At 33.9% G+C, this 25,659-nt stretch overlaps 2 protein-coding genes across 4 annotated transcripts; one reads left to right on the plus strand and one right to left on the minus strand.

Annotated features, from left to right (window-relative positions):
- Positions 1-1,222: 1,222 nt before the first annotated feature.
- LOC108548243 (chromatin assembly factor 1 subunit A) lies at positions 1,223-24,905 on the minus strand. The gene is made up of 10 exons (XM_017901088.1): positions 24,776-24,905; positions 24,598-24,690; positions 23,728-24,488; positions 23,487-23,659; positions 22,984-23,405; positions 22,752-22,918; positions 3,097-3,245; positions 2,669-2,720; positions 2,425-2,563; positions 1,223-2,244 (listed from the first exon to the last, which is right to left on the minus strand). The coding sequence occupies exons 2-10, from the start codon at positions 24,677-24,679 to the stop codon at positions 1,223-1,225; spliced, it is 2,967 nt and encodes a 988-aa protein (XP_017756577.1). The 5' UTR covers positions 24,680-24,690; positions 24,776-24,905.
- LOC108548246 (Krueppel-like factor 7) lies at positions 5,636-22,280 on the plus strand. Of its 3 annotated transcripts, none has more exons than XM_017901091.1 (5): positions 5,636-6,495; positions 19,808-20,069; positions 20,934-21,176; positions 21,357-21,496; positions 21,736-22,280. In XM_017901091.1, the coding sequence occupies exons 2-5, from the start codon at positions 19,808-19,810 to the stop codon at positions 22,033-22,035; spliced, it is 945 nt and encodes a 314-aa protein (XP_017756580.1). In that variant the 5' UTR covers positions 5,636-6,495; the 3' UTR covers positions 22,036-22,280. The 3 variants fall into 3 exon arrangements, with proteins under 3 accessions (XP_017756580.1, XP_017756581.1, XP_017756579.1); XM_017901092.1 differs by lacking the exon at positions 5,636-6,495 and adding an exon at positions 16,063-16,106; XM_017901090.1 differs by lacking the exon at positions 5,636-6,495 and adding an exon at positions 17,763-18,034.
- Positions 24,906-25,659: the final 754 nt, after the last annotated feature.

Consider the following 25,659-nt stretch of genomic DNA (forward strand, 5'->3'; position numbering starts at 1 on the left):
ACACATCCTCTAATTGATATCGTAAAGCTCATATGAAATATATATTTGTCATATTAAGTATTGTTCATTTTAAATCGTCGGTACCTTTCTCATTTTTTCTTTTTTTTAAAAAAAAAAAAAAAAACAATCAACTATATTAACATGTAAAGTACCAACGCAAGTACATTTCATTCTTTCTTTTCTCCAAATCGGGATGCCATTGATCCATATTTAGAAATTTACGGCAAAATAATTAATATAAATCAACTTTGACAACGCAATTAAAAATAACCAGATTTTTAATAACAGTTGAACAAAATTAATAATTCAATTAAATAATTTTAAAACCCGATTTAAAAAAGTATAGACCTATTTCTAACCATATATCAAACATATTCTTTCCTGAAGCTCTGAATATATCGCTGTATTTCATATTACGTTTTCTAGTTTAAGAACTTAAATATATCAAAAGTCGTTTGTATGAGTTACATAGTGAGTAAAAATATTTATATTAAATAAGGAATATGTTCCATAGCTGCTACAACATGTTATTCTTGAGCAACATGAAATGTGTTAAATGCAACATACAGAAAGTGGCACAATTCACCTAATGAACTTCACATAACAGTTCCTAACTATGAAAAATATCGTTTATGCTATTATCAAAAATATGGACTCCAAAAATAGAGTGTGCATTGCCTGCATTAAAATGATCTTATTTTATATATAATATAAAGTTATATGTAAACAATAACGATTATCGGAAACTTGTATTCTTGTAACAATTTTTAAGTTAGATTAATGCTAAGGAATATGCGGTATCTTCGAATATCGCTCCTATTTTTCGTTAATTAATAGTTAATAATTAGGAAATTTGTAATACTTTTTAATAACAACAGTAATTACAACAAGCGTATCTCGTATGTGCAAATTACAAATATTGGATAAATTTTATAAAAATAAAGAACAGTTCAAAACTCTGTACACATTTGCATGCAAATTTACTTAAATAGCATATTAAACGTAGCAAAAGTCTAACGACAGTACGACCCATTATCAAAATACTCGATAATATTATATCATAAAGTCATAGTTGAAGTTCTTATTCAATTTTTAACTTATTCTATTATTACTTATTTATCACATCTTTTTAGCGCTTTTTGTATGAAATTTTCTTGTGTTTTTTTTCCTTTTTCTACGCACGAGACTTGAATACACATTTCCTACAATTTCTTTTTATAACTTACTCATCTGTATCGATGTCAGTTTCTTTCACATTCTTTTTCGGTACATCATTCTTTGTCAAAGCTTCGATTTTCAACGCTTTACCACTCTCATTACTTTTTTCATTTTCAGATTTCTCTCCTTCATTTCTTGCTTCTTCTTCAAATTCCATAGGAGTAGCATCAAGTCTATCTTCGTTCTTTTTCTTATTTTCGGATTTGTCTTCTTTCTTTTCCTGGGCATTAACATCATCATCGTCGGAGCATATTACAATTACATTGTCCGAACTATCATTTTGATTTGATTTCTTATTTCTAACTTTCTTGCTGCTCACAACACTTTTTAATTTTTCTTTCGATGTCCTAGGGAACTCCTCGCCTCTATTAACAGAAATTAATGTCGCCCTCTTAGGTTGCTTCCGAGGAGTAGTTTGGGCCGGGTTACCAGTTAATTGCTTTTTCATTTCCTCTTGAGTAATTTTTTTAGTAAACTGAGTAATTAAAGGCACATTCTTTTTATCTTTATTATCTTTATCCTCTTTCTCCAATTTTTCCAATTTCTCAACAAACTGTGTCACATCGCTCTTTCTCTTCGGAACCAGGTTATATGACCAGCGATTTGGCAAAGAAAGCTCCTCGATATGATATTTTTTTCTGATTTCTTCGAAAACGTACCAGCAAGCCTTCAAATGCATTGGTCCTTCCTCTGGACACGCCATCCACTTCCCAATCTCACGAATTTTATACAGTAAACTGGCCTTCGAGAGTGAATTCGCTTCGTTCTTCTTATTCCAGTACGCACTAAACTCCTTCACAAGGAACCGTCTGCTATGTGTATTTCCGTGTACCAACCGAATTAAATCCGGTAAAGCCTCTTCCGGAACTCGCGATTTCTTTGAAGTTGTCGTCGACTGTTGTGGCGTTGAACTCTTACAGTCGTTAGCTGTCGTGGTTTCATTCTCAGACGTAGTCGGCAATATTATCGGTATTTGACGAACCCAAGCTTCGTGAGCTAACAAAAAGTCAAGAGTCTTTCGTGGAACTAAAAACAGAAAATAATTATCAGACCATAGTTTTTTACAATTTGTTTAATTACAATTCTCTTTCTTCTTATAAAGTTAGTGGAAATTGCAAACAAAAATTACTATAAAAAAAAATGGAAAAACGTGATCCAAAAATAAAGAAGCCAACCCATATTTCATTTTTAACGTTGAATACTTACTATTCGATGGAAATTCATTGTCAGGTCCTCTCCAAATACAGCCTATTATTTTTGGCTTCAATTTCGAGGTCTTCGTATTCCTCTCAGACTCAAATTGTTCTCCCAATAGTTTCAATTTGAACTTCTGTGTTTCTGGTGTCTATAAAAATAAGAAGAGCATTAATCGATGGATACTTACTAACAATTAATCAATTTACCTAATTGATAATAGAAATATTTTATTATCTGCTGTAAGAACACTCACCATATCTTCTTTGTCCTCTTCATCTGCGCGCAGCTCTTCATCGGACAAATATCTAAATTTGTAAAAAAGGAAACAAAAATTATTAAAAGCAAATCAGGCTATACTCACAAGAGAGACCTCCAAAATGTTAATAATTGATTTTAATGTAATTTACGGAAGATATAATTTTCAAAAGAATATTTAATATTCTTTTGGGACAAGCTTTATAGCAGTTTCCCAAAATATTAGTTTACTTAAAAAAATATATTAAAAAATGAATACTATTTCATTAATTTACTATATTATTTTTAACTATTAAATATAAATGATTATCAACGAAAAAAAATAATTTAAGTCAAATATTTTTCCAAAAAATTTAAAATATTAGTTTATTAAACTTCAAAAGCCTCCCTTGTTGAATGCTATTGATAACTCTGTTATCAACCTACCCATGTGGAACCATGAAATCATTATCCACGTCATACTCATTGTCCTCTGGATTTTCTTCATCCTTTTCATCGTCAGATCCATGCAGAGATTCACCTGGCTCTTCTTCTTCCCATTCTTCGTCCGAGTCTACCTCGTAATTGAACCACTCCTGAAAAAGAAAATAAATGTACAACGTTAAATTACAATTTGGAAAACATAAATAGGATGCGTGTAATCATCGCAGATATGTAATTCTAACGTTAAACGTCGAATACTAGATAAAAGACGAAAGAAATACAAAACACGATGCTGGGTTATTGAGTTACGAGTAATCTATTAAAATGCGATTAAAGGCTGGAATCAATTTTTATCGAGCATTTTTTCTGGCACAGATAAAAATGACTGCTGAATAACTCTGGCAATAGTCATATCTCGGATTTTTACTTCAATTTCATTTAAAACTTAGCTAAGAGTTTACGAGTGCGAAGAATTAAAGAAACAATCTTTAAATTCCAGTATCTTGCAACTATGTAACAGTAAATAATATGCAATACAGTTTTAGAATACAGAAATACTGCTTATGATTAACCATACGTTGTTACACGTAATATTTCCAATTAATTGAAGATATATAAATTTCAATCGTATTAAAATATTCATAAATTCGTAATATCGTGTGATAAACAAATTATGATTAGATAATTCATTTAAATTAAACTCTGTCCCAGTCGAAGTTACTTGTGTGCATAAATTGTAGATCCTACTTGAAATTCTTTTACTTCATAAATTCCCAATGCTTTCTTTACTTAAATTCTGTCACAAATAAATCTTCATCTGAGATTAAAGCCAAACATCAACTGCTTCCACAGGTCACTATTAATTTTCTTCTGTTTCAGGATTCCAGTTTTCTGCAATTTCATCATCTAAAAATGACCAAAGCTAATAAATTACATTTAAAACCTGTTGGCCTGTTTCAAAACCTTTCATGGGACTGTTCTCTAAATTCAAAGGTAAATTTAGAAGAAAATTGTTTATCAGGAATAAAATTCTAATTGAAAATTAAATGCAGAAATTATTTAAAACATTCAAGGTTGGAGGCATCATCTTTGGAGAAGAATCGATGAAGGGCAAAGAAGAAATAATGGACCTTTGCTGAAACGTTCAACCTCATCCGTCCTGCTCACCGGAAGTAGCATCATCCGATTATCGGTTATTCTGATCTTTACAAAACTTTTTCGACGATAAGAAACCGAATTCACTAGGAATTTAGAAAAATGTTATTTAGGAGAATTTATTTCTGAAGAAGAAACGAAATATTTTTTGGAAAAATGATGAATGATGCATGGCAGAAGATTATTGAAACAAATATTTAAAAGAATAGCTACAGAATGATGCAAATATTAACAAAATATGTAGTCCAATATGAAGATCCATATCTTCAAAATTATATTTTGGCTATACCTTTAAACCATAATTTTAATTATACAGAGTGTCCCATTTAAGTCGAGACAAGGAAAGAGAGTCGTACGTTAAAAAGCTAATGGTATCAATACAAAATGCCAAAAGACGAGAAGATAAAATTATTCTAAAATTATTTCCAAATTATTGCCATAGATGAAAAGCAGAAATCAAAATTGAAGAACCGAATTACCACAAAATTAAGCGAGTAACTTAATCTGAAGTTAAATAACCTGACCATTTGGATTATGGAACAACCTAACCTATAATCTAATGACACCAATTGAGGGTTAAATAATCACACAATTTGTTAGAAGCTGAATCTTCTTTCCTCGATTCTCTTAATGCGAGAACATTATCGGTTCGTTTTCCATGCAGTTTATTTTAGTTACGATCACGGCCACTGGATTTCACTGGAGTCTGGAGAGCATGATTAAGCAGGACGTCGGTATCAATGCGACTTCCTTGAGCAATATCGCCGGCGCACGTGCTGCTCTTCTCTTCTCGCCGATTCTCTTAGTCGCCGAGCGATACTCGCCAACGAGACGGTTGCTCTCAAAATGTGGATGCCTTACCACGAAATCGCCACTCGTTTCCAACGCAACGTCGCGCGATAAGTGCAATAAATTAAACGAGAACTCGAACCGGCCTCAAGGATTCGCACTTCGTTACTCGAGAACGTGATTATTGTGAACTTCCGACTTTACTGTGCACAAAGTTTTATGATCGATAAATTACCATTTGGCAGTGAGTGCGATCGAAGATCGAAGAAAAATCGAAAAAGTTTGGAAGAAATAAAAAAACAATTGGAAAATCAAAAAAGGACCAAAGACGATTCGAAGATCGCAAAAATATCGAGAAGACTGAAAAAATACTTCAAAAATTTGAAAATTGAAGAAATACTGGAGAATTCAAAAATCAAAGATAAAAAAAAAAAATTGAAGGAAAATCAAAGTATTTTCTAAAAATGAAATTTTAAATCCAATTACAGTAGTACGAATTTTGATGAAATGGGGAAGATTAGAATTCATGAAATGAAATTTTAAAATCATTTCATACTCGTATAAATAAATAGGATATTTATGTGAAATATTACTCGGTGTCAACGTTCGTGTTTACTCGGTGATTTCCCCGAGAGGTTTGACGAAGCTCGGTAGACCGCGATTAACCGCATCCTCCGCATGGATCGCGAAAAATCGTCACTTCCCTTTGCGACATGGAAACGAGAAGTATCAAAAAGATCATTCTGAGAAGAATTATTAAACGAGGATTGCATTAAGCACAGTAAAATAATTCCTTGATCAAACGCAACTAACTTGGTAGCTTATATTAGTAGCTATTTTTACCGATCTATTTAAAACATCTAATATATCCCTAACTCTAAATTATAAATCGTCTTCGTGATTTCTCGCTGTAGAAAATTCTCCGATCAAAAAGACAAGGCTCAAACGTTCTGAAAGAATAAACAGAAATCGTTAAATATCGAAAGTAAACAGAATTCGTAAAAATTTCGAAGTATTTCGAAATATCGGCAAGGTAGATCCCGAACGATATCGACATTTCGCAAAAGAGGATCAGAAACGATAAAAATATAATTTCCGAGCCTGTGATTCGTGTCGTGACGATCGATCGAACGAAACTGTGGAACGAGCCCATCCACCAGACGAAACGTCCCGCGATCGTGCATCGGTCCGAAAAGTCAATAAATCGTCGGTTTTCTTGTTGCGGCGCGCGGAGCGGGCCAAGCTCGGTCGATAAATCAACGTCGATTTGATCCCCGCGCAGGCATCAATTACGGGACCTTCCCTTTGACATTAATTTATTAGCGGTGGGAAACGTAATATCGCGAATGATCGGCGGCCCGGCCGTCGTTCGAGGCGTGACGCGGAAAACCGGCGAGGAAGAGGAAGAGGAGAGAAAGAGTGACCACCGGTTGAGCAGCTTTCGGCAGCGTGGCAAAGGTGAGTGCCGATTTCGTCGCCATCTAGGGGTGTCATTCGATACGAAGGACTGCAGGAATTATCATAGCCTATTCGACGCAACGACCTCTACATCTCTTTAGCTTCATTCGATAATCTGATAACGTCACGAACAAGGTTCAGTCAGTACTCGATCGATAACAAATTGCATTACTAACCTTCTGTACCACGTGACTTGGAAGTTGATGTCAAATACCCATGTGTTTATATTTTTAATTCTCATTTCATTCATTTATCACTGTTATATTATACTATTATTCTGGATTACTACAATAGCATTGTACTGATATCAAACTGTCTATTTATAGTAAGTATCAGTCCCTAATTTTTAGATCATAACGAGAAACTATAAATAACGAGATATATATACAGAAGTTAATGCATAAGTTAACCGTGAACGTTATTCAGAGATATCCTGTAACTAAATGTAAACAGTGTACGTACTTTCATGTTTGACATACACTTTAACAAAAAAACATGGTTATATTTCAGAATGACTTTGTATAGAAGCTACTCTAAAATAATTGGATAGATACAATTATATGATGCTACATAAAACAATAAAGGTAACATTGACTTTTTAATTAAAATTTGTTATCGATTGAATATTGATTAATTTTAATTTATGATATTCTTTCCGCCATTTTAAGACTGTTACTGTTTCCGTACTACATGAAACACGGTTTACATAGAACATAACACCCCAAAACATCGTCAACGTGATCGACCACAGCGTTGACAGAGCACTTGATACTTTTTCGTGCATGTCACGAGCACCGTTCCCCGGCACTCTGCTCGACGATCGTGTTCGGTATCGTCAAGTGCCATTTAAGCAGCGATAAAACGTATCTCGAAAAATTATGTCCGGCTACCTCTGCGCTGTTCGTCCTCACACTTCCAAGAGATTATTCGACGCCATGGACTGGTGCCGGGAAACTTAAAAGGCATGCGTTCTCCTTTATCGAGCCATTAATGAATCCGTTATGTAGGAAATTACCTTATTGGGTATCATTCATTTTTGTAATTCATTTCTTACGTAAAAAAATTCATTTTAATTATAGCCCTCTCTCGGTTGAGATTGCTTATCAATATTTTTATCGTTTACGTATTAATTATACGATTTTTGAAGAAAATACTCTGATATAATGAGATATACACAGGTGTACTACTTTATATTGGGTATAGAGAAAATCTCTGCTTTTAGTTTCACGATTTAAAACAGAACTTCAGATTGTTATACTCTGAATATCTTGGCATTCTTTGGTGTGTTTATAGCGTTGACATTTAATTGTTTAAATATCGTGCAGTTTATTATTATGTTTGCGACGTAACTCAGAAAACGATTGCGAATACAATGGCAGCTGATAAAGTGCACAATCAATACCGTGTATTCTTCTTTGCGTTTTAGCTTAATTAAAATTATGCTGATGTGCCTGCAAATATTCTTTTGATTTTCTGTTACTTGTAAACTAAAAAGAATTGTAACTTGTTAGAGTTCTACATTCCAATGAAAGAATTAATAATCAACAATGGTTGTAAAACAAGAGAATGATAACAGAAGGTACATTAACGAAATAATACTTATACAACTACAAAAGTGTTGATCCACTCACAATTATTAACCCTTGGTTTTAGCACCATAATGAGAAACTATAGCTGACTAGAATCTCTCCTTTTTCACAAGAGCAGACAGCTCTAATAACAGAGGCCTAGAAGGTGAAACTATTTATAATAATTATTAATTCTTAACCTTTACACCATAATGAGGAATTATAATTGATTAGAAACTATCTTCCAAACAGCAAGGAGTATAGAGAACTATGGGTTCAATCTATCATAATTATTAGTCTCTAATAATTTGAATACCACGAGAACTGGAAATTACAGGTATACTAAGTTAAAGGATTAATCTATTCGCAGTAATTGCTACTTCCTAACTCTTACACCGTAACAAAAAAGAATAATCAATCAAAACCTCTCTTCCGAAAACAGAAAATTCCTGTTGCGTGTATCGAGCTAAGAGGTTAACCTGCGCTCAACTGGGTAATCGTGGCGACATCTGGACAGGCGCATTCTGTTCTCGCCGAAGAAAATGCAGCCATCGTTCGAACTCCACGCACAAGGTTCTGAACGATGCCTGGCGAAAGCGGCGGTACATTATTTACGGCGTGTTGTCACCCATTGGGCCATCTGTAATGGCTGTTTTATGCCCCATTAAGATTATGGCCGGTGCTCCCCGTCGTTACACACCGGAGATTAAATCCCTGCACGTCGAATTGATTTATTTCCGAATATTCGGCTCCGCTGCGCGGCCTTTGTGGATCCGCCCTTATTCACCGCGGTAGAAATCGTTTAATTGTTTCAATTCATTCGACTTTATGGTCCTTGCCTGAATTTGTTTTTCGGTATTTAAGTAGGATTAACTCGAAGTTTTAATTCTTTGGTATATATGGAACCATTTAACTCGTATGCTTTTCTTTTTTGTCATAAATTGAGATACCTCGACTGTCGACAACAGTTAGTAAATTCCTTTTTTTTCTTTGATGTAAGATTACTGGTAATACAAGAGTACTGTGATGTTAGATAAATAGATAGTGGTCTGAAGGTGTAAGAGTTGCAGTTGAGATTAATTGCAACCTAAATACATATGGGGATAAGCTAGTGACTACTAGCTGAGATTGTAATTACTGATGTAATTAGCATTAGAATTATGAAACTACACTAGGTGGCAGCAGAGAGCTTTGTCGAATATATTTTTACATAATTTAAGTTCAGTTATATGATTGCTGATTATTCGTTGACTCTAGAATTAAATGGATAATACATTTAAAAATTGAATCATAATCAGAAATTTTTTATTTATATCACTGCGGTTTTTGGCCTAACATATGTTCTAGAAAAAATTATCAATTTTAATGACACGAAAGTCATAAAAAATTCGCCTGATAAGGAACGTGTTAAGAAATTAGTATTTTAAAATTTAATGTCTAGAAAGACACTTGAACTTTTATTTTTCGATAATTGTTGAACATGCTTGATTTAGATTATTCCCGTTTCGTTAATTGAAATGGAGAAAGTTGATAATAGTGGATAAGAACAATTCTGCAATGATGGATAATGAATTTACGTTCAGTGTGAAAATCGAAAATTTTGATGGATTATGATCACTTTGAGAAATTAAATCGATCGATATTTGTTCGTATAAACGATACTGATAACTAAATTTTTGTTTACTATAATTCTATTAATAGCAGTAAATTTTTATTTACCGCATATTACTATAATCGATACTGTTAAACACCATTTTCTACTATGTATATGTTTTATCTAATCATTTTACTGCAAGAGTGTCAACATTATATCTGTGGAATTAGATCATGGACACTTTAACAAATTAAACAGATGACATTTTGTACGCATAAACGGTACTTAACACCACTATCGATATAATTATCGTAATAAAATGAAGATACTCCTGAATTTCATTTGCCTCAAATGAAACTGTGAACTTTATTCCCGGTCGCGTTTTGACACACACAAAACAACGCCACACGATAGCAGAATCGACAAGATTAGCGAAATTCTAAGAAATTCAGTGACTATTAACTTCGTAAGATGCGGCTTGGTTCAATCAGATTAAGAAAAACGAATGAAAAGCAAAGAAATTTCAAAAAAGAATTTCATAGGAAACTTTTGTCACGATCTTCCTACTTTCGCCACCAGAGGGACACTTGGTGCACACACCTTTCTCGTAAGTGCTAACTCAACCATTGTTCTCCAATAAATACACCACTAGACTAACTTTAATTATCTTAATATTTAAAGCTTGGATCTGTTGGAATTTACTAATGTTGTTAAAATTACGTGTTCTTACAATGACAGGAAAATTGCAATCATCAAGATCATTACCGAAACAAAAATAAAAGAACAGGAGTTTTAAAAAACCCCCCTAATAACCTAACCTCTCTTTCTATTACATTAAATCACAATTACTAATTTACGTATGTATATTAGGAAATTAAATAATACTTAATAGATATTTCCAAAGACTCCATTTCCAAAAATTCCAGGTTTCAATTTAAGATAAATCGAAAATTAAATTCGTCAAGATTTTCATGTGAAATATTCCTAAAAGAAAATATGCATAGGGTGAACCTTCTATCTATAACCAACCATTCTATGGTATACGAGTACGACATACAGTAATCCTTTACGATCTCGCTAAATCGCTTTTACCGACTATCGGCCATCCCTTACACCGCGTTATATACGATTGCACCGGAAAAACATAACCTATACCGTGTTCTATATGAATTCTTACCGTGTTACACGAATATTGCCACAAATTCTCGATCATATCCGAATCTGTGTTACACGAGGGTTTCAGTAATCGGTTCGATGGAGATACCACGAGTGGATTGAATCGCGGTATCGGTCATACAGTGACGCAACCAACAACGCAATTAATAAATCTTTCCGGAGGGTAGATAGAGAGAAAGGCATTGCAATGGCGCAAGTCATTTTTTGACATTTCAATTAAACGACGCCTAATCGGCAGAGCTCCTCCAGTGCGTCACTAGATAAAGCGAAAAGCTGTATGGACGACGTGAAAAAAAGGAATCAAATAATCGGCATGTTGTATAGAGAAGCGTGAAATCATAGTAAACGATGCACGCAAACGTTAATGGCGTCTAACGAATGAGATACATAGTGTAAAATGTAAATATATGAAAATATGAAAATTAATTTAATTTAATAAAAATTAATAAAAATTAAATTTTTAGCATTGATGTCCTTATGTCGAAAGCTTTACGTGGATGCAAATGTACAAATTTGTTTTGACTTCTACTATAATATTTTATGGCAGATCCAGTAAAAATTGATATAACCTCAAACATTTATGTGGTCGTGGATAAAGTGCACTTCAATATTTTTATGTAAAGAGCAAGTTAGGCTGCATGAAAAATTTCCTACGTTGTTTGTTCTACTGTATTCGTGGGGAAAGGGTAGAATCATTTGTAATTAATAAGAAAGAGATATGGTAACTGTAAAAATAGAGATGTGGAGTATTAATGTCCTGCTGAGATACCGTAGCGGATGTCATCTTAAGATATGAGAGAAAAAAGTGAGAATACAGAGAAAAATGAAATAACCAAGGTCAGACTGTTAAATAAAGCAATAAATAATTGCGCTCGACATGTATAGCTGCTGCAAAATGAAAAACAATCTAAAGAACTGGCACTGAGATTTTCAATAATAAATCTATTCAAATGGTATAATATTAAAAATTCAATTTCAAATAAAATTCTTGTTCTATAAATTTTTCAATACTCATTGAAGTTAGCTTTAGTATTATATTAAATTTTTAGTAATTTATAGTAATAATTTGTCCCTTAGCAATATTTTTTAAAGACAAATTAAGTAAATAGAAATTGTATGTTTCATTTATTTATCGTTGAATTGTATCCTATCGTTATACCATTCTTCTGTTATCAACAGACAGCAGAAATTAACATAAATGTATATTTTTACAGGAAATTGACCTGAACAAAAATTATTTTTGTCACAAGATTTTAGAAATATAAATTTTATCGACTTATCGATAATAACGAATTAATATTTTCCCTGGAAGAAGTAAAAATTATGATTTCTCACCGACTATGATTTCTTGTCCCATACTAAGACACAAAGAAAATTAAATTGTGGTGAAGTGAAAAAAGAATATTAAAAAATTCCAACATTACCATCTCCCGCTGCTTTTCCAGCGAGTCACTGATAAAGAAATCACTGACGTCCACACAGATTTCCCTGGATTATTTCCAAAAGCGTGACGGACGTTTGCGTAAAGATACAACGATAAAAGAAATCGATATATCGATGTCGACGAACGGTGGTCTGTTTTTCATAACGATATCCATTAACGCCGTGCCTTGTTACGCTCGCGAAGAACATTATACAACTGATATTCCTCCGATATTCACCGATTTTTATGTAACCCTATATTCAGGTAAACAACCCAAAGATACTACACACGTGACTTCTTTAGGGGATGAAACCACCCCTGCTAAATTAAAAAGCACTTCCTGATATACGAAAATACACTTCCTACAAAAATTATATATATATATACTAAAGATAATTGTCATTAATTTAATTTATAAAGAAATTCAATAATATTATTATTTTTTTATTATAAATAAAAGAATTTCAAATTATAAAATTTAGAAATTAAAAAATTTCTATTAAAATTTCCAAAATATAAGTATATATTGTGGAATTTTTAATAGAAATTTTTAAATTTCTAGATTTTATAATTGGAAATTTTTTTGAGAAAGAAAAATAAGAATCTTTAAAATAAGAGTGTTACTATCATTTATGAAACATCATTTATTAAAAATAAGTGAGTTTAGAATGAAATTTCAAGGGGTTAATTTTAATACCGACAAGGCTAGCATGAAACAGATCAGACCTCTCATCTTTCCCCATACTTTGCTATGGGCATAGCAAAGGAAACTTAGGCTGATATTTTTGATATATTCTAAATTATACTTCACCTTAGTTATCATAATTAAACAGAATACAAGTTCGGATAAGCATACCAAATGCAATATTCACTCTCACTTACAGAATCTCAAATTTGACCGACTCTCACTGGCTCAAACTCGGTATCCACTACTTAGAATTCAGGCCGTTTCGTGACTGCAGAGAAGAAAAAGGGGAACAAAGAAAATGAATAAAGATTATTGCGAGACATTAAGCTCGAAAGCGCAAGGTCAAGACGTTGCACTTCTACCAGCCTGTTCTTGACACTCGAATCGAATGCAAAATATGTGCATTGTATCTAAGGTCAGCCTCCCTCGACACGGATAAACGTACTACAAACGCGATTCAGCTGTTAGTGGCACTGACTTCCAGCCATTATCGGCTGCTGCTCCTTTCTGTCGCTCTAGGTCAAAGCCATTGCAATTATAATTTATAATACGTTGCTTCATTGATACATCCTTTGGAAATGTACTATGAATCGTGGTCGTCGCTCTGATTAATTAACCAGTAGTGAATTTTTTCGTGTCTCGAATTCCAGCTTGTTTATCTCGAATGGCACATAAGTCCGTTCGACGATAACACAAGGAAACGATGCTCGATGCTTTTTTCGATAATTCGAATTCAAATATTGTAGGATGGCGAATACTGGTCTTGAGACACCGAAAATTATCGAAAGAACAAGAACACGATAACACAAACTCAAAACTCGTAAACTGATTTAACTCAGGAAAAGAACACCAAGATAACGAAATGAAAACACACAAGGACGCACTCTTTTAAAACTCTTTTTCCAACACCAAGCGACTCACGCTTGTGCTGGTCACATCCGATTTCTAAGGACTCTGTTTTGGTTGTCAAGGACCACGCTTTTATGCTTTCCTTGACCTACGCTTCACCTCCCCGTAGGGGAGCCAAGCAACTTAATTTTGTTATATAGAATAACTTTTCGATTTGCTTCTAGAAGATATCGATCGGTTTACAATTTGTTTTTGTTGGCAATAGCCGATTCGCGATTTCATTTGGTATCCTACAATATTTTCCTTCTGGACGTGCTTGAAACCGATAGCGAATTTTTCTAATTTACATTCGGATTTGTTTATTTTAGACGACACGTGGGGCCATTTAATGGTAATACGAGGAAACGATTTTGGAGATTAATTTTCAAACCCTTCGACTCAAAATATCAATGTTACTAGATGAGGATTAGGCTTCTTATATGAGTGTATAGGGATATTTTAAAGTGTGTCATTTAATTACGTGTGTATTAGGGACATTTTATCGACAGGAGTGTAAGAAGATCTGAAGTATGAAGAAACGCGTGTTTTAAATCATGACTGTTACTAATGACATCAACAGGCAGCATTCCTCGAGAGTAAAGGAATCATCGTGGTCTGAGAGACATTGAGATGAAAAATTCTAAAAAAAGTAGCCATCTACTAGGACCAAAAAATTAAATTAGTATTGATACCCAGTCGTCACTCCAATAACTATAATTAATTAACAATAGTAAATAATTCTCAAGCTACTCTTATAAAATTTACATGATATATAGACAATCTGGAAAAGCCAAAAAAGGCAAATCAGTACTAATATTTAGTGATATAATTATTACACTTTTAAATTTAATTCCTAACATGGACAATCCAAAGAAAATTATCAAGAAGGACAAATTAATACAGTACTGATGAATCCATGGGCACTAGATATATAAAACTACCAAAAATAGTATCAACAATATTAATACGTAATTACTATTCTAATAACATTTTATCAATAGTAACATTCTCCAGAATATTCCCTAGAATCTTTCGCCACTAAATTCTATTCTTCTAAATCTACTGACCAAGAAATTTAAAGAAAATGGCCATGAAAAAGCAAAATAATATAAGTCACTAGATATCCCTATTAAATCTATTCCTCAACAAAGATAATCTGAACAAAACTACCGAAAGTAATGTCAACAGATATTAATAAATAATTACTATTCTAATAACAATTTATCAATAGTACTATTCCCTAAAATATTCCCTAGAATCTTTCGCTACTAAATTCTATTTTTCTAAATCTACTGACCAAGAAATTTAAAGAAAATGGCCATGAAAAAACAAAATAATATAAGTCACTAGATATCCCTATTAGATCTATTCCTCAACAAAGATAATCTGAACAAAACTACCGAAAGTAACGTCAACAGATATTAATACATAAACACTATTCTAATAACAATTTATCAATAGTAACATTTCCCAGAATATCCCCTAGAATTTTCAACAACTAAATCCTATTCCTCTAAATTTACCCATCCACCCAAGAAATCCAAAGAAAATGACCATAAAGAAACAAAATAATATAAATCACTAAATATCCCTATCAGACCTATTCCTCAACAAAGATAATCGAAACTAAATTTCCAAAGCAAAACACCACATCATCGACCAGTACTAATATCCAATCAGCACCCTAATAACAACGAATAATACTCTCATAACCCTCACCCAGTGTCTCTAGACCCAACTCCAAGCGTTCCAAAGGAAACAAGCAAACCGGCAAGAAACGATGAAAAACGTCGGAATAGCTCCCTAGCCGAGCACCAGGAGTCCATGGACGACCCCGAAAATTCGTCGCGTCGGAGCATGCGCAAAGAAAAAAAGCACCAGAACGGTGATCTTCGCTGAGACTCTTCAGCGAGGGGCCACGTGGTCGCCGGATTCGCCAAACGCGATTTCGCCAAGAAAACACACCGGTCCTCCCCCGTAGACCCGGACCACGCAGATACGTCGCTCGTGGCCGATTATCGGGGGTGGCTGGCGTCGTAAATAAGCGCGAGACGAGACGAGCCAATTAGCCAGGAAGCCGTTTCGCTGGCGCGTCTGCCGGTGTTCTGGGACCGGCGATCCCCAGGGACGAGCACGGCGACGGGACCGGGTGGCACAGGCTCGATTATCTCGGCCCGTGTGGCGACAAGCCAGGCCACGAGCATCGCGCGTCTTCTCTCTGGATCGGGATCGGCCAGTCCTCACGCGTACCACGGCCGCGAAGCTTTCTGGAGGGTGAGTCGCGCGACCTCGCGAGTTCCACGCGAACACTTGTGGGGCCGTTCTTCTTTCCAGTCTCCTGGGCCAGTCACTTCGGGTATTCGAATTTTTTACCCGGTACTTCGTCTTCCCATCTTTATATTTTTATTCCCTCCTTTTGTTTTACTTTGGCTGCGGATTGTAGTAGGTACTAGCACGCCATTTTGAGAAATTTTTCAAGCACTCGACTTGGCTCTTCGTATTCAAAATTTTTCTTTTTTCGTGAAGGTATTCGAATTTTTTAATTGCCACTTCGTCTTCCCATCTTTATATTTTTATTCCCTCCTTTTGTTTTACTTTGGCTGCGGATTGTAGTAGGTACTAGCACGCCATTTTGGGAAATTTTTCAAGCACTCGACTTGACTCTTCGTATTCAAAATTTTGTTTTTTCGTGGAGGTATTCGAATTTTTTAATTGGTACTTTGTCTTCCTGTCTTTATATTTTTATTTTATTCCCTTGTTTCTTTGCTTTACCTCGCGCGTGGATTGTAGCAGGTAGCACGCCATTTTTCGAAATTTTTCAAGCACTCGACTCGACTCTCCATATCGAAAATTTTTCTTTTTTCGAGGAGGTATTCGAATTTTTTAATTGGTACTTCGTCTTCCCATCTTTATATTTTTATTCTCTCCTTTTGTTTTACTTTGACTAAGGATTGTAGTAGGTAGTAGCACGCCATTTTGGGAAATTTTTCAAGCACTCGACTTGACTCTTCGTATTCAAAATTTTTCTTTTTTCGTGAAGGTATTCGAATTTTTTAATTGGTACTTTGTCTTCCTGTCTTTATATTTTTATTTTATTCGATTATTTCTTTTCTCTCCCTTTGCTTTACTTCGTGCGTCGATTGCATACATAGCGCGCCATTTTTCGAAATTTGAAAATTGGCAAATTGGTTAACTCTGAGAAATAGAAAAATTGTAGATATTCGGATTTGACGGAGAAGCAGGCAAGTGTTTTGAGACGAATGATGTTATTAAATTTGAAGTAATCACTTTGGTTTGAAATTAGCTCATACAGGCTTCTGAAAGGGTAATTTTCAATAATCGAATTTTGCAATCATTAGATATTTCATGTTCGTCTGATTAGTTTAGTTTCTTAGAATCTTAGTTTGCAAAGGGCGATTAAATTTGTATTCTCCTTGACAAAGAATTATTCCAAATATTCGAATTTGAGAATTATTCGATGCTTCCTTATTTCTCCATTTTATTCTTAGTAATCATAGAAATGATATATAAATTTGGGAATCCTGACTTGGATTGAGTTTAGATTCTCTTCTGATATTGAACTGATATTTCCACTTCATTTATCTACTTTAAAAATAATTTTACCCTAGTAATACATAGATTTGAAAATTTTTGTTTAGGAAGGGTGATCCAAAGTCTCCTGTCTCGAACTTCAAATATAGGAATTTTATCATTATTCCATGCTCCTTCTTCTACTCGTATTTCCATTAAATTTCTTGCTGTGCAATAGTAGCATACAGATTTGAGAATTTTGTTTTAAGATAGTCAGGTCCAAAGGAAATTGATAACTGATTTTCTCTCAGTTACATGGTATCATAAAAAGATTTGCTTGAAAAGAATGACGATGGTTTCATATTTGCAAGGTTGGAAGCTTCCAAAAGGAGGATCGGAGAGACACTGAAACGAAGGAGAAAAACGTGCGACGATTTGTTCCCGATTTGTTGGTCAGACAGTATCGAGAACCTTGTAACAGTGGCAATCGGAAGTGATAGTGGAAATCAAGACAGTGACTAATGGTGGAATAATTGCATGTAAAACGCAAATAAAGACGAACAACGAAGAACAGTAAAACGTCAGTTTACGTTGTTTAATGAAATATCGGTTCGGAGTAGCTATAGCCTTGAGTAGCAGACAGGATGATAGAGGAAGCTGGGATGTTCGACGTGAGTAAAAATCGGCGATTGGTCGAGATAATCTTTTGACAACAAAATTCCTGTCTAGAATCTCAATAAATATATTTTCTTCCCTTTTTTCTTTCGATTTTTTTGATTCCTTCACTTCTAATTCATTTGGCATCAGAACCACCAATCAACATTAATCAGCTCTGTCCTTTTAATAATTTGGGGAAATCATGAAACCAGTCATTTGCACTTCAATTTTTTGGTATTTGGTATTTCTAATGCGAATTTCAGCTGTTTCCTATCGTAATACCATATTAAATTTCAATTTCAATTTGAAAAACTGAAATTGAGGCCAAATAATAATTCAATTTCCTGGAATAATGAGTCAAAGAATTCTAGAAAATTATTAAAACAATTTCGGAAAATTTTAGATAATTGAAATTAATTTCCTAAGCTCCAAGCATCTGTATAGAGGCTTTAATTTGCATAAAAAAATTCTGAAATGCTGGATTAATAATTTAATTTGACTCGAAATGACATGCAGTAAGATCTACTGAATATTTCATATCTGCGATATCCGAAGACTTGAGACTTTGACACGCAATCAGTGTCGACCTGCTCTCAAACTTCCGCATGTTAGCTGTGTCCAATAGTATTCGAATGCTAATGTTTCATCGTTGATATTCAGAATTTTGATAAAACTTAATAAATACACATAAATACCTAATTGCATATAAAATATTTTGCATTTAACACTAATGGCAAATATAGTCAGAATTCTTATCAAAAATGTTATAACACTTGCTATGTTGTTATAATTAACATTGTGATCTACAATTATGTTATTAGAATATGAATTATATGTGCAAAAATTAAATCCCTGTAAGTAACCCCATAACTGATCTCTATCCCTATGATAAAGTTGCAAAATCAAAAATTTCATGACCCACCTTCTTGCAAACCACTGGAGCAATTTCAATCAAATTTTGCCTGACAAATAAATTTGTACACCATAAAAGATATATGGTATAACAGGAGAACTATTTCTAAAAATAAACGGAATCATTAATTTGTTAATCAATCTCAATAAGAAATTTACAAAGAGCAGTGACAAAGAGATCACAGAGAAAAGAATTATGTTCTGAGAACAAGAAAATGATGATCTTATAGGACAAGAATTCATTGATGATGACTTTGAAAGTAAGAACGTATGCACTTTCAGTGCAGAAAGTTGAAAACAATTCTAGCAAATAATACAGAATAACGTACAGTTCTGTTACATTAGTAAAAATATCTAATAAACAGAATCGTACTGTCAGATAATTGTCATTAACAACTCCAATCGTAAAGAATTCACTCCCACGATTCTTCCTCCCTCCAGGCTCTTCCAGTCCCCACTCCGCATGAAACGCCAACAAAGGAAGTGCCCAACGATTAACATCTCACGACCACCTAAACGTAGGACATGATAGGAAGAATACCCGTGGAGAGACAAACGAGAGCAACGGAGGCCCATCTGGTTACGTTTCCCTCTTTCTTTCGCCACCGATAACTCAAAATAGAATTGAATGTTAATCAACAGATATAGAGCGTTCGCGCCGCATGACTTGCTGCCGGTATCGCCAAGAAACCGGCCCGATTAATCCCAGACAAGCAACTCTCGCAACAATAAACAGCCTCGTGCTTTCCTCACTGGATCGACAAATCTTTTTTCTAGCCAATTGCCATTCATTCCACGAACAAGAGCAACTCTTTCTCTTTGTCAGTCTCGCTTTGCTCCCTTTTCTTCATCCCTGCGCTTTGTTCTCGCCACAGATGACGGACGAGCTGTTGTTCTCCGCGTTGGGCCTGACCACGGACACTAGTGTCGAGAGACAACTGTTCTCCATCAACTCGACAACCTTCACTTGCGACTACGATGCCTCCTCTTGTAGAACGCCGCGCAGCGACGACTCAGAGACTATAGATGGCCATGCGACCAACATTGGGAATACAGTAGAGTGTTATACTAATTTGACTTGCCCGGTGAAGACATCTTGGAACGAGTGGACTGATAACAATTCCACGCCTTTGTCAGGTGAGTTAAGTGTATACAGAGCACGCAATAAACCACTATGCAAAGATGAGAAGAAGAACAGTGGCGAGAGGGGTACTCTACTCGCTTGATCTGACTGTACCTTTGATAGTTGCGCAGTAGGATAGGCTACGTCGACACGCTTTTTATCTTATATTAGTGGTTGACGATGGTTCTTTGTCTTAATGTATCTCTGTCGCTTTCTTTATCATTCGATTTTATGTGATCCCATTTACAGATGTGACACTTTCAGCCGATAGTGAAATTCGTGTGCTGTATCTTTATGATTGTGTTGTGGTAAGTGACCACAATTCGCATCTCTTCCTCTAATCATCTTCTCATCTCTGCACAATATACATTTATATTTCTATGTACCCTCTGCAACAAGAGTTTTGTTAATTTATGAGGAAAAAAGTTCTAATTAATAGTGACTAATAATTCTTATGAACAGATTATTTAGTGCTAGTGTAGCTTGATATAATATTGAAATATAGTTTCACTATGAGTATATCACTAAGTGCTATCAGTATCAAACAAAATTGCTATTCAATTGTATATTATGTTCATTCCACTATAAACAACCAGGATCAATCATTCCTAAACTTGCTACCAATAACAATAAACTTCACCCTTGGTGTCTTCATACATTCGTTTAAAAATTCTTCCCACTCCTGCTCCATCATTTTATAAGATGGTCTAGATTGTTATTCAAACCTTTGAATCACAATGCCTACTATATTCGAATCACGAATGGACAGACCACAATTCCCCATAAATCCTAATTAGAACCCAGTATCCAATTCCTAGTACACAGTTATAGCAAATAAAGATGCAGAGCAGCATTTCATAAAATCAAATATCTATCAGGTACAGGGTGTCTGAGCGAGCTAAGCGAACTAAGCGAGTTAGACTCTGAGCTGGAATGGTGTTTAGACAAAAGCTGGAACTCTGGACTACCAGAGAGGACACCGTTGTGCACTGCAGGATGCGAGGGTTTCCTGCACCTACCACTGCCCAGTCCTCAGCAAACGTTCCAACGAGAGGAGCCATTGTGGGTGCTCGGAATCGATTTGAGAGCACTCGATGACACTTTGGAAACTGGCAGAATAGGTAAGTTTCGAGCACCTCTCGGGATTATTATTTCATTTAGGCTGAAATGATGTCGACAATTTTCTTTTCTCAATATACAATCTAATATAGCATTCTTAGACCTCTCCTTTCCAAACAATAAGAAAATTATTTCAGTTTAGAATTAACAATAATAACTGACTGTTTTCTTATCCATTTGAGATTACAACAATAACCAAGTAGAAGAAAATATATCATCAGCAGCTGCTGCAGCACTAGCAACCCACGACTATACTAATCGAAGTTTGGCAAATGCGTCAGAGGATCGATGCTTTCCTTGCACTTACCAAGGATGTGTGAAGGTATATTGTAACTATTCACTATATCAATGAAATATTCAAAACCTACATCAACACTACAACAGTCAAAAGCATCCAACATCTAATTACTTTAAAATAATAAAATTAAGATACATTTAACAGAATAGTTTTATATAGTAAATAAGGATATTTAACATAGTAAATATAGAATAGCATAAGGATATTTAAATGTTTTTAGAACAATATAAATATTCCATGATTAACTGCAATTATTTTTTCAGGTCTATGCAAAAGCATCTCACCTGAAAGCTCACCTACGTCGACACACCGGTGAGAAACCATTTGCATGCACATGGTCTGGCTGTGGATGGCGCTTTAGCCGATCCGATGAATTAGCCAGGCATCGACGATCGCATTCAGGCGTAAAGCCTTATCCTTGCGAAATGTGTTCAAAGAGATTTGCACGCAGCGACCATCTGGCCAAACACCGCAAAGTACATCGGAAGAACGCATACCCATTATTCCATGGGGGTAGAGGTATACGTGGAGGAAAGATGAACATTCTGCCAGCGGAGATTTAGTAAATTTTCCTTGTGTAACGTAACAACGATGATGGCGTTGAAGGGACTGACGTCAAGAGAATTTTCTTCCAGATTTCTCGAATCAACAGCTTTGTTGCTTCCTTGCAATGATCCTCGATCAAACAATCGTGAAGAGAAATCGTACTTTGTTTCTGATGTATGAAGATCATGAAAAATCATTTCCATTTTGAAATTTTAGCAAGGAAATATCTTTTTGATGATTAATTTGATATATGAAACGAAAAAATCACGCTATGGACAAAAGAGATTAAATAAGATTACTATTTTTTAGTCTTCCTTTTAAGATGGTTCAAAATGTTGAACTGGATTATGTGACAAACTTTATAAAGTGAAAATAAACATTATTGAAAATACAAAGAATTGTTTGTTGAATTTAGTTTAACGCAAGTGAATAAAATTTGTAGATATTGATAAAATATCATAATCTGCCCGTTTTGATACTAGAAAGAATCAAAAAATTTTTTTTTAGCATTTTGTAATCTGAAGTTGGATAATATAATATAAATATATATATTTTTGTTGCAAAAGTCATAAATGTACCAAAAATAAACTTAATGCTTTATAACTTTTGTGATAATATGATAACTACATTCTCTCTATAAGCATCACTGAAAAAGTACCTTAATCGCATAAACCACGAATAAATACAATGACGATCATCCTATAAATATGTAAACAATTAATTTCAGACTTACTTTATCTCTTGCAAACGGTTTTCGAGGATTAATACTGTTGCTGCGTTTTCTCCATGTGCCCCAGTAGGGTGGACGTTGATTTTCAGAAAATTGTAACAATTTAGGTCGTTGCTTCTCTATGATGATGTTTTGATTCACAATGTTCGAAGTGCCATCGTTTTCTTCGTCTGCGAACAATGCGTTATGAACTACAATTAAATGAATAATTGCTACAGGAAAAGATAATGCCTACCAATTAAAACTACGTCCTCTTTTGTTTCAAGTGGCCAAGTTTTCAATGACTTGCGAAGGACAATTTTTTTATTTTTGATTTCACTGAGATACAAGTCTGACACTTGTATACTTCCATCATTGCACTTTTCATCAAATAACAGCTTCTCTTCTCCATTTAAAATTCTTCTACAAACTGGAGCTATCTTCATATCTGCTTTTACTTCGAATGGCATGAAATTCTTTACTTCACTCGCGTTCTCATCTTCTGTGGATTTTTCTTGCTTTTTAGCTACGAAAAAGCTAGTGAAAGTCGTTGCTGCTTTCTGTTTCTTACGTTCTGCTTCTAATCTTTCTTCTTCTTTTTTCCTCTTTTCCTCCTCCTTAGCCTCTTCTCTTTTCTTACGTTCTTCTTCTTTTGCTTGTTTTTCTTTCTGCCTTTGTCTGCAAACAAGTATGGATGACAAAACATTGGCAACTACATTTTTTTTAAATTACGATTACTACAATTATAAATATTCATACTCGATTTCCATTTGCTTCTTTTGTTCTTTCAATTTTCTTTCCATCAGTTTTTGTTCTTTTTCGGCTTTTTCCCTTTCTTCCTTTTCTTTACGTTTCTCTTCCTTTTCTTTACGTTTCTCTTCCTTTTCTTTCCGCCGAGTTTGCCGTTCCTCTTCCAATTTCTTTTCTTTCTCCTAATAAATAAATAAAACAATTGAAAATTATAAAATAAAATATTTACATCATAAACGTAACAATTTACCATTTTTAATTTTTGTCTTTCCTCTCTTTTTTTAGCACTTAATAACTTCTTCTCTTGCTGCTTAGGTGTTAATTTTTTTTGCTTTGATTTTTCCATTGTGGGAGTCTTAAGAATTTGTGGAGTACCAGATGCATCCTCCATTGTACTGTTATTTGACTTTGTTTGTTCATCTTTATCTTCGTTATCAGAGGATACAATTGCAATATCAGAATCAGACTGACATAGAGAATCATTCAAAAGTGATGGTGAATCTTCCACTTTGTTACTAACAGTATTTGTATGTGACACACTTGTACCACTATCAATAGCTTTGCTAGGAGTGTTTTTAATTGAGTCATCTTCCTCCTCTTGCAAAGAAACTTGCGGCTCTTCCTTTAATTTATCTTCCTGTTTATCAGTCTTTTGAAGGAATTTTGTTAAAGAACTTGACTTCAATTTCTCTTGTTTCTCTATTTTTTTTTGTCTAGTTGAAGTGCGTTTTGGAGTTTCAAATTTATTCCTAGTTTCCACTTTATTAGATGTTGTGTTTTCTTTCACATTTTCAATTTCAGTATCTTTCATTATTTTTACAGAATCATTACTATCTTCTGCATTAATATCTACATCACTTTTTGTATTATCTACATTGCCCTTAGTTAAACTTTTTTTCAAAATTTTCATTGTTTTTGGACTTCTGCATTCTACAGAAGGAGATGTTAATTTCCTCTTCTTATTTTGTACAACACTTGGAGACTGTATTGAACTATGGAATGGTAACTGAGCTGAAATTAAATTCCAAATTGTATATAACCCTATTACTATCAAAATTATAGAGAATCATTTTTTGTATTGATTACATTATTGATGTCATCAATACAGAAAGTTGAGTACCTTGTTTCATCTTCTTTTTCTTGGCTGGAGTGACTGCTTCGATATAACAATCATTTTGTCCATTGACATCCATCATTTTCATCTCAGTAGTTCCTATAAAAAAGAGGATATAGTCAGTCACAATGCAATACTTAATTAAAGACAAGAAATAAAAGAGTGTATGTTGGCTTCCTCTTACCTAAATATATCTCAATATGAAACTTTTGTTACATTACATCGATTGACAAGATCAATGATGAATCTGTCACTGATACATTATCCTAACCTAACAATAATTTACTACGAAAATGTAGATAATATAAAAAGCAGAGAAATACATGTATTAAATATATATAAATTATAAGGTTAAAATACAATATACGAATATAAAAATTTGATAATTTAGAGAACAACTTTCACAAATATAGTACGTTGAAAATACACCGCCGCCGCATCACAAAAATAATCGTAACAAAATCGGCGGGAAAATAGAGTATAGAAAGACAAAAATTGTGCGTAAACCGTATTACCATGAACATTAATGTTTCTAGACTCGTAATTCTAAAGAAAAATGGCACTCGTTTAACAAAGAATATCGTAAATTGGTGATTGGTTGGAAGTTGGCCAATTAAAATTTAGTACGTAAATTTATAAATATTGCATCAAATGATGAAAATTAAAATACGAATTGTTTAATACTTGAACACTCCTAGCAAAAGAAATTATTGAAATATAATTACATCGTCCAAGTTTATAACAAAAGATACCTAAATTGCTATTTATATCGTGAATAAACTATTTACAAAATCATAGAATGAAATAAAAATAATCATAAAATCATCAACGTTATTTTTGTTTGGTAATTTTTTTTTTTTATTCCCTTCTATTAAATAAAGTTTCAGTTTTTAAATAAACAATTACGTACTTATTTTAAATTTGGTACCGTGAGTAACATTCAAATCAAACAATATATACTTATTATTTTCTTTAGTTCAACTTAATGAAATTTACATAACATATATGCTCACATCTTTGTACAAACCTACCAATAAATCTTGAAATTTTTTCTTTTATTTAAAATAT

The sequence above is a fragment of the Eufriesea mexicana genome, unplaced genomic scaffold (assembly GCF_001483705.2).
Source record: "Eufriesea mexicana isolate 0111107269 unplaced genomic scaffold, ASM148370v2 scaffold1490, whole genome shotgun sequence".
Taxonomy (NCBI): Eukaryota; Metazoa; Arthropoda; class Insecta; order Hymenoptera; family Apidae; genus Eufriesea; species Eufriesea mexicana.

Bases quoted from the DNA above. Each gene is read 5' to 3' on its own strand.
- LOC108548246 (XM_017901090.1), top strand. From the start codon at position 18,008: ATGATAGAGGAAGCTGGGATGTTCGAC. The intron at 21,177-21,356 runs GTAAGTTTCGAG...TATCCATTTGAG, and splicing joins TTTGGAAACTGGCAGAATAG to ATTACAACAATAACCAAGTA. The intron at 21,497-21,735 runs GTATATTGTAAC...TTATTTTTTCAG, and splicing joins CTTACCAAGGATGTGTGAAG to GTCTATGCAAAAGCATCTCA.
- LOC108548243 (XM_017901088.1), bottom strand. From the start codon at position 24,679: ATGAAAATGATGGATGTCAATGGACAAAATGATTGTTATATCGAAGCA. The intron at 2,564-2,668 runs GTGAGTGTTCTT...TTATTTTTATAG, and splicing joins AAGAGGACAAAGAAGATATG to ACACCAGAAACACAGAAGTT. The intron at 2,245-2,424 runs GTAAGTATTCAA...TTCTGTTTTTAG, and splicing joins CAATGAATTTCCATCGAATA to TTCCACGAAAGACTCTTGAC.